The 9,940-nt window shown below is 34.6% G+C and overlaps 1 protein-coding gene and 1 long non-coding RNA gene across 2 annotated transcripts; one reads left to right on the top strand and one right to left on the bottom strand.

The window, feature by feature from the left end:
* Nucleotides 1-420: 420 nt before the first annotated feature.
* On the bottom strand, nt 421-4,213 carry LOC126835715 (uncharacterized). The gene is made up of 2 exons (XM_050568479.1): nt 3,930-4,213; nt 421-1,032 (listed from the first exon to the last, which is right to left on the bottom strand). The coding sequence occupies exons 1-2, from the start codon at nt 4,084-4,086 to the stop codon at nt 467-469; spliced, it is 723 nt and encodes a 240-aa protein (XP_050424436.1). The 5' UTR covers nt 4,087-4,213; the 3' UTR covers nt 421-466.
* Nucleotides 3,956-9,409, top strand: LOC126835717 (uncharacterized). The gene is made up of 3 exons (XR_007685242.1): nt 3,956-4,557; nt 8,795-8,969; nt 9,063-9,409. It is a non-coding gene; the product is annotated as an uncharacterized LOC126835717 (long non-coding RNA).
* Nucleotides 9,410-9,940: the final 531 nt, after the last annotated feature.

Below are 9,940 nucleotides of genomic sequence, written 5' to 3' on the forward strand. Positions count from 1 at the left end.
ATCATTTTTGTTGGATCAATTTTTAGTATTTCATTTAAAATGTATAACATATTAACATGTTAAACAACATATTAAAATGTTGATGGGGTGAAAAGTGAGCTCTGATAAGAATAATACCACAAATAAGTTAAAATTAAGCCCAAGAATAGTCAGCTCTTAAAAAGTAGTTAACTCGGCGGCTTAGGAGATGTCGTGGGACCAAATGCAAAGATAAAAATATCACTTTCAAAAAAAAAATACTGTCTTTGGTCGGAATCGAAGTTATAACTTCACCCAACGTTTGGCATCGGTAGGTGGAAAATAGGAGTTTTGTTAAATAGGTATAATAAATATAGAATAGGATGAAGGTCATAGAAATATATTAATTACAAAAATAATATAAACCTTGAGTTTTAATTAAGTTCACATTAAAATGAGCATTAAAAATATGGTAACAAATTTTATAAATAATTAACAACAAATTTTGTCAACAGTATTTTCGTGTAATTGCAGACTTTCGTTTTCTTTTTTCGACAACTTTTGTGGTTGGTGATTTAGTAGAGTTACCCTCGTGGTTATCCACTTGAATACTATCATCGGTTTTAGCGGTACTGACTTCTGGAAACGCTATATTGAGTAACAGCGTTTCAATGCCAATTCGGGCTCTTAGTTTATTTTCTGGCGAAAGTGCGGAAAACATAGGTAAAAGACTAAGTAAGAAATGCTTGTCGTCAGAGAAGTTTTCACACTGATTACAACATATAGCGTCAACGACGTCGGCATCGTTTTGACTTGATAGATCCTTTACTGAAGAATATGACAGTTTTAGAGGCTCTTCAGTCATTTCTATCTCAGGATAAATATTTTGGTATTGCATATCCGACATGTATACCGAAGTCGATGCGGAATGGGTGATTTGATCTTTAATAAACATCATGCTTTGAAAATATGGCCACTTTGATACTTCCTGGCCACTATCCATAGCTAGGCAACGCTTATATTCTTTGCGAAAGTGGTCTTTCAAGTTTTTCCATTTACCTCGAGCAATTTTTCCTGTAAATGAAAAACACAGTGAGGAAAATTATTTTATTTCCACTCAGAACTTCATAACTACCATTAACTGTTATAAAATAATATTTTTATTCATTTTGTAATCAGGAAATTAATGAGATCTTCAAATTTGAAAGGACCCGATTTTATATTAGCTTTGATACGGATGTTTTGTATATGAATCCACAGTAACATATTAAAAACTGAACCGAATTGTTCGCATATAAAGTCAATCGATGAAAAATCGTAAGCCTTAAGAGTATTACGTAAGGCTAAAATTTGAAAAACTCACCTCATCCTTTTGATATCAAGAAAAATTCACTAACAACTGACGTCCTTTTCAACATGACCATAAAAACGCTTAATATATCCGAAAAATAGTCGAAATAGTTTAAAAATTGTTTGGGTATTTGTCGTCTAAACTTTTGAGTAAAACAAAACAAAAAAATCAAACAGCTCTTATTTAATAAAATTACTCTGATATCTTACAGAAAAAACGTAAAATGTATCCTTGAGTGTTTAATATTTGAGGTTAGAGGATATGCGCTTTAACAGATATTTTGTACCAATTATTTCCACAATATACCAAAAATATTAAGTACTTATATCATTATTTCACGACTTAGTAAGCAGGCAAACATATGGGACACAGAAAGGATTAAAGCTTTAAAATTAAAGTAATAATGCATGTAATTTGGAAATGGCAGTTTAGTTTTGGTGTACAGAGCTGTTCGTTGAATTCTTAAAATAAAATAAATATTTAGTTATTGATTAATAACACTTAATATTACTACTTAACAATATTAATAAATAATTAATGGTTTGGTATCTGATAATGTTATTATAATTTTGAGAAATTGGCGTAATGGTATACCGTTTTTCAAATATATTATTCCTGTGAACTTTACTAGTGCATGACACATTTTAAATTCGTTAAAGATGTATTAAAAAATTCCAAAGATACCAATTATAACTCAAAACAATGACCATGTATGCCGTTTAATACCGATTAAAAGAAAATACCTTACTTACGGTAAGGTAATAGTCGGAGATTACAGGGCAGAGATTTAAAGGACCTCTCAAGTATGTGAAAAGTCTAACCATTGTAGTTTTATGTTCAGTGAATGACTAATTTTCTTTTTAATAACGTGATAGTATTATATAGGTGTTTTAGAAAGCAGCCACATTTTGAAAATTCTATAACTTTTTTAATATTCGTCCAAAAAAACAATAACACATATATACCAATGTGTTCAGGAGGTCCTGACTCCTGAGATTTATGTACGTAACATCGGCTATATGACCGTCTGTCCTCGCCTTACAAGCCATAACGCGTTTGCAGATTTCGACGTCTAGATCACCCATCACTCGTCTGATTTCCGTGGCCACCAGTCTTGTGACCTTACCCCCTGCGACTTTTTCTTATGAGTAACACAATGGTATGTGTTATTTGTTTTTTGGACAAATATTAAAAAAGTTATAGAATTTTCAAAATGTGCCTGCTTTCTGGAACACCCTATAGTATGAGGTCTGAATTTTTTAGTTCTCCTTAAATTTACAAAAAAATAAAAATGTTTTGCCTATTATAATGTCGTCTGTCAAAATCGACTTTCTCAGCAACAATGAATTATAAGTGTTCTAGCTTTACCAACAAAACCCAAACATATAATTAATTTAAAGCCGATCTCGGCTTATCATTAAAAATAAAATTACCATTAATCCTAGTAGGTCGTAGGACAACAGGATGGTAGGGTAATTAATGCAATTTGTAAAACTCTTTGAAATTCCCAAATTATTTTTAAAAGAGCAAAAAAAAAATGTAGTAACATTTTTTTAAACAGAACTCTTTAGAACATATTATAATGTGTTAAATGCAAAAACGTTAATTTTTTTTCTAAACTAAACTGTGAAGCAAAGTTGTGAGTGTAGATGGCACCGAGAGACATGAAGGTACCGTCTCATATTTCATCGATGTTCCTTGGTGTTATATAGTGCACAGTGGCCTCATACTGTAGTTTCTAATCAGAACCCTGATCTAGGACATTCACCTAGGTCAACTCGATTCGTCACTGCATCTAACCAAATAGTTGAATGGCTCAAGCATCTCATTAGTATTCCAATAAAATTGATATTAATTATTATAGATATAAAATATAGAAAAGTAAGAAATTATAAATAACTGTAAACTGCACGGTTCTTTTTTTTATAATAGCAGATCTTTGGTCTGGTAATTACCTACCTTAAAACTTAATATTTAGCAACGTTTCATTTAGGAAATAATAAACATATTTATTTTTATTATTATCAATGTTTTTGTCTAATATTGTTATAGGTACCAGTTACAAATAGTCAAACATTTTTTTTTAGGGGAGGGGGGAAAGAGTCATGGATGTCAGAGTGGAGAGTGATGTCCCAGGGGACACATTCGCTCGAGTTTGGAACTAGGCAGGCTTTAATTCAGACAACGCGGCCAAGGCGATAGACGGTTGCGTCCACGTGGTCTTAGGGTAGCCGCCGCCAGACGTGTGTGAACGCGTCCTAAAACGCGTCGTCATTGCAGCCGCTAGCGTCTGGCCGCCGCCGCCACCGACGCCGACGCCACACCGCGCCGGCCGTTACGGATAGTGTCGGTTACGAGGAACGGGTAGGTCACGGGTGGGCGCGCGGGGCCAGGAGACAACAACGCAGTTCGGCGTACGTTGTGTCTGCCCATGGAAAGTTATCGACATAGAAGCGCTGCAATAAAATCATACATTATAACGTAACGATAACTGCAGTACCTACTTAATAAACGTCTAATGTAATGTCAATAATTGTTACATATTATTATATCGATTGTCATTTGTCGTGGCAATAAATACACTATGCCCTAATGACTAATGACGTGATTGTGATTTTACCGGTAATGTTGAGAGCGCCGGCCACGTCGTCCCAGTGATGGTCTAGTACGGATCTGTTATGGTGCTGGGGATGTTGCCTGTCCCAGAGTTCCGGTCGGCACAAGACTTCTGCAATCAGGCATTTCGTGTCCACCAAATTTGAATTTAGACCGGCCATTTCCAAACGATTGATTTGCGATTTTTCCCAGAAAAACAACACGACAATCTACGGACCTTGGTGACAAACAGATCTGATAAGAACACTATCGCAATTTATAGTGTGTACGTCGTATACGCGTGAGCCTCGCCGGACGTTTACCCGCTCCCGCTGCAAGCGGGCGGCCACCGTCGTCGCCGCCGGTTTGTGTCGATTCGGCGGCGGCAACAGTCTTGCCAACGTTGTTAACGTCGGCCGCCGCTGTTACCGGACGAAATCGCCCCGCCGTCACCACCGATCGGTCGCTGGTCAATATATCATTTTATCGCCAATTACCATAATACATGGGTATTGGCAACTTTAGCGGTTTATTGCACTCTAATGGCGCCGCTTTTGTTCCTATCCTGGTTTATGGCTTGTCCATGGATATGATTCTTCCATAAAGTTACCTTGACTGCAACGAAAGTACTTATTACCACGAATGATTACAAAGTGAGTGTATTAAACAGTAGTAATAGAATTACTGATGCAATCATACACCTACCACTTATTAAATACATTTAGAAGGATAAGAAATGTACGCTTAAAAGTTCGAATTTTACATTATATTTAGGTGTCGAGACTTTGCGACCTCTGGGTAAAAATGAAAACCATTTTCTAAAATAGTCCCCAATTCTGGTCAGATAATGTTATAAGGTCACCGAAAGCGCCCGTAGATGAAAAGAGAAGATGTTTCAGAGAAGCTAGTGGGGGGGGGGAGTTGTCCCACCCTGCCCTCCCCGTGGGTGCCCTTGAAGGTGTTACAAAAAACATTGTACAATTAAATATCAAATCAATTAATACAAATTACAAATGTTTAGTGATGCCAAGCGCCAAACTGGAAAATTTTTAAGTATACATATTTTTTGCAAGTCACAGTTAAAAACAAAAACCAGCTAAGGATTATAATAAAAATTGTTACAAATTACAAATTTTTGAACTGTCCGAATAGGTCAGTGTGCAAACTATAACGTTTAACAATATGTACGTTTTATGATAACATATTTTATAAAGTGACTAGGTACGATATTATTTACAAACACGGTCATAATCTTTCATAAAACTATTATCTTCAACTTTTTATGGATAATTTTATCCAAAGTATCGCTTGGATAACTCTTGCCCGCATGTAAAACCAGCGAATAACAGTCGCTGTGTACATACCTACAGGTAAATCACACTTCAGCGGTAATAGCCTGTTTTATATTTACGAGCCTATGGCGCCGGGTGACATAAAACGATGGAAGGCGGCCTTTTACCTTCGGGACTCGTGAACATTTACATGAAAGAACTCTAAAACCTCGTAGGTATCAAACAACCTGTATAATAAACATATTAAAAGAAAATATTTGTCTTATAAACGATTCAAAGAAGAGAGACATTAACGTTTTTTTTTATACATTTTTACCAAGAAAATGTGTAGGGAACAAGAGAAAAAAGGGTGTATCATAAAATTCTTAAAGTGTAATTACATATAACAATTCTAGATTTTTGACACGCTTGAAACTCTAGATTATTTCAAATATACGCGTAGTATACAACATGTTAGCAGTTAGAGTAAGGAACAATATTGCAATGACTACTTATGTTATTACAAATTAAAAAGTAATTTTATTTACTATTCATACTTAATAGATCATATCTATGTATAAGCTCATAAGTATTAAAAGTAAAAGTAAGAAGCAGGATAACCAAAGGAAATAACACAATTAAACTTTTTAGAAAAACATTTTTGTAGTTATTTCTTAAATTAAAAACTTATTTTTAATGGTATAAGAGCAGGGAAACATTTTCTAACATTTGAGACGGGGTTCACAATTATAACCTAAAAAAAAAATAACATTATTATGTAAGAACTCACAAATGTTTGTTATGAATACAAACTTACTGAATCTCATAAACATTTTAAAAAAGTAGCCATTTCAAGGAACGGATAAATAAAGACAAGCCTCTAATTTTTTTGGCCTATCTCTTAACTTTATGGGTCTACTAATTAAAAATAATATTTAATAAGGAACAGAAAATAATCGTAAAAACCATTAGAATATAAACGACTTGTAGAAAAATAATAACGAAGATGTTACTTAAATTGTGTACTCGTTAATTAAATCTTTAAGAACGAAGAAATAAATAATTCTCGTAAGCATTTAAACTGTATACATAATTTACGGAAATCTTTTAGAATAAAAATCTTAATAATTTACCTAATTATTTTAAAATATGTTAAATAATTGGAAGCACTGTCACTTTTCATTTAACATTTCACAATATCTAGAGATAAAATTTGCCAATACGGATGTTACAACAAACTTCTTCGAATAAAATTAATTTTGAAATTTATATCATTTTTGAAGCAAACAAATTAGCGAAAAATAATCACTCAAACCGATTGTCAGAAAATTACAATGCTAAATTCTCTTAGCGCTTTCTCAGTATCTCTTAAATCCTTTTCTGAGAGAATAATTTACATAAAATATTTTAACCAAGTAGATTACATAAAAAAAAACATCAAAGCTACAAGATACAAAACAATAATGAGCATTATATTGATATAAAAATGTCGATAATTGACGAACCCCGAATATTATATTATATCATATTTGCAACTGAAAAAATTAAAGTATTGAATGTCATTTAAAGGATAACAAATATGAGAAGATGAAAGTGTGATGTCGGATAGACACAGTGGGAAAATATGGTAAAAGTTGCATGTACAATAATATATTTTGGGGTTTGGTATCCCAAAATATATTATGTTGTAAGTCGATGGAAGATAAAGTAACTACGAGGAAGGACATTAGTGATAGCATCGGCGTTTTTATCGTTTGAAGACCTAATTTCTTTTTTAACTAAAAATTGAATTGGTGGTACATTGGCCATTATACTGTTTTAGCTCGTGTACTACGGTACATTTTTATAAAACGTCTGATATCAACGACACAGTGCATTTTTTTAAAAATTAAATTATGTATAGCATAAATTAACCCAAGAGTTTTCTACGCGTTTTGTAAAATTTTAGAAGCCAGTAAGTTACAACTATTTTCTGTTAGAGGCAATGCCTATGTTCCTTAAATACATAGAATGATATTGATAGTATTATACATTTTCAGACGTCGTACTGGTAAAATTATAAGAAATGCACTTATGACACCTGCACAGGACCGTCTTAAGCCACGCATGGGCCCTTGGGCACACAGAGTTTGGGGGGTCCTTTAAGAAAACGTAAAGATGTAAATTGTTTTACTCGGGGTCCCCATTAGGCCGGGGGCCCTGGACTGGTGCCTCACGTACCCTTAGGGTAAAAATGGAACTGCACTTGCATGCACTATGCCGTCGTGTGTATATTTTTACAGTGAATATTTTTATCACGCTTAAAATAAAAGAAGAACACAAAGCGCTTATGAATTTAAAAAACGCTCGGTCGACCACTCTTTACCTGATCTCATTTGTTGATTATCATTACTTTCTTACCAATTTGATTTTCGATAAACGTCCGTAAAGCCTTGTTCGACACCGTCATCGTTTCGTATTCGGTCGACTATGAGACTATACGCGTTTTGAGATATTCTATATCATGGTGTACTATCGGATGGACGTTAACACGCGGACTCCGATATGAAAAGATACACATCCGTCAGCGGGCGCGGTTTTCACAGTGAATATTAATAAGAATAGTAATATAATTATTGCGTTTTGTCCCGCGCCCGTTTAAAGTATCGGTGACCCAGAAATATGAAGCGTAATGGGTTTTAACGACCTGCGAGGTACCACCGGGGGAATGAGAGAGAAAACGAATCAGCTCAAACATCCATCAACCGCAGTGAAATAGACCCGCGCGCTGCCGCTGCTGACATCAGAGCCGGGCCTCGACGACGACCGGCCAAGGTGGTCCATGACGAATCGACCGAATGATATTAGTGAATACTACAAACGAAGTTAAACGCCTTGGCACCGGCCGGGGTAACGAGCCGGCAGATAGATTATAGGTACCTTGTATCCTACCCGACGAGGTGCGGCATCACGCACAGCGTAGGTATAAGTTCATCGAGTGATATTCGTTACAATACTTAACGACGTGTAAAAACGACCATCTTCTTAAAACGGTTACTTGATTACTCGAGTTCCGGACGCCGATAATATTGTTATTATTATGTACATTATGATATACGTGTCTTTTATAATATGACGGCTGCAATGATTTATCGATCATCCGCCACAGTACGGCTCGTCCGTTACTTCATAGTGTATCATAATATATTATTATATACTTCCTAATTTGTATAGTCCGCACAGCCGTTGTACGAACCGGTATGAATAATAATTGAAGGGGTGAGTGGATGAAAGTGTTAACTTACATTTTGTGTTAAATAGTTTTTAGTTTGAATGAATGAAAATGTTAGCAATATATTATTATTACACAATTTAGCAAAATATTATAGCAGACGAATGTGTGTTGAGCTTAAAAATGAAAAAATGTCCTACTATTTGAATGAATATGTTATAATTTCGACTAAAATGTTGCTGTTTTAAAAATTGTCAGTGTACACCTTTATCCACTCACCACTTTAACTTTTATGACGTAGGACGTAAGTCCGATACTGTCGACTTTCAGAGGGGGGGGGGGAGAATTATTTATATAATATTATCGTATTATAAATAATTCTATTAATAATGCGTTAATTTTTTTTAGCTGTATGCTCGACTACGGAAGAAGGTATCCGCGGTCGACTCGATGTCGGTTCGATCGATCCAGAAGACTTGAAGCGTCGTATCAATCATTTGGACACGATAGTTTTCCATTGCCAGCTAGTACAATATGCCGGCTAAGGACATACCTACTATAATGATAAATACAATGTTACATGGTTTGTGTTTACAGGCATACACGGTTCCAAACCCCGGGGGCGGGTTCGGTGCATCCGTCTTTCTTATGTACTATTATTAAATTATATCCCCAGGTTTACACCGGTGCACGTGAAACCAGATTATCCTATACCATATACGATTAAAGTTATAGCTGGCCGTCGTTACAATGACATTTCGAGATGACTGAACACCGATGAAAAACAATAGGATTTAATGAAAGTGTCAGTTCCGGTGTTCGGACGCTCGGCCAAGTGCCGATAACGAAGAGCTTGGATATTGGAATTTTATCCCTCTTAAAAACGTCTTGGCTGCGCATTAGTTTTTTTTTTAAATAAAGAACCGCGTTATTTAAATAATATAATATTCATAACATTACAAAAAAACGAGTTTATCGACTTAATCATTCGTTTTTGTTTTTGCGGCGCGGCAATTATATTTTATACCCATCGCTTATAAACTTTAGTACAATAATAATAATATAATCATTATTAAATACGTTGTTATTGTTCTGTAAACGGAAAGATATAATATATACCATAATATTCTTATTTTTTTCTTTTTTTAACCGTTACAGTGTCAAAGGGAGGATGGAAATATGAATTATTCATTTGAGGTTCGCACGACAAAAAAACAAATTATGGCTTTTTCTTTTCTCTCTCTTGTTGACTCAAGTCCGTTACGGTACTGTTTGGTAAAAACCGTTAGCGGCGATTGCCAATAATTACAAGTATCCAATTTTAATTGGTCTTTTAAACGGCCATTAAACGTGCAATAGTATTATAATTTTCCTTAATAAAATTATACAACTACGATCATTATAAAACGTTTCCCCGCTAAAAATAGAAATATATAATATTTTTTCCATAATACATACTAATGTTAAATATTTTTATTCTTTTCCCTTTGTGAGGAATTTAGCAACAAAAAGCTTCTCCCTAACTGACACCGAACAAAATTTACGAGACCATAG

Source organism: Adelges cooleyi, unplaced genomic scaffold (assembly GCF_023614345.1).
Source record: "Adelges cooleyi isolate 19-005CV unplaced genomic scaffold, UGA_ACOO_1.1 ACOO_flye_CR_arks_rails_tigmint_CR_PRNA_23, whole genome shotgun sequence".
In the NCBI taxonomy this organism is placed as follows: domain Eukaryota; kingdom Metazoa; phylum Arthropoda; class Insecta; order Hemiptera; family Adelgidae; genus Adelges; species Adelges cooleyi.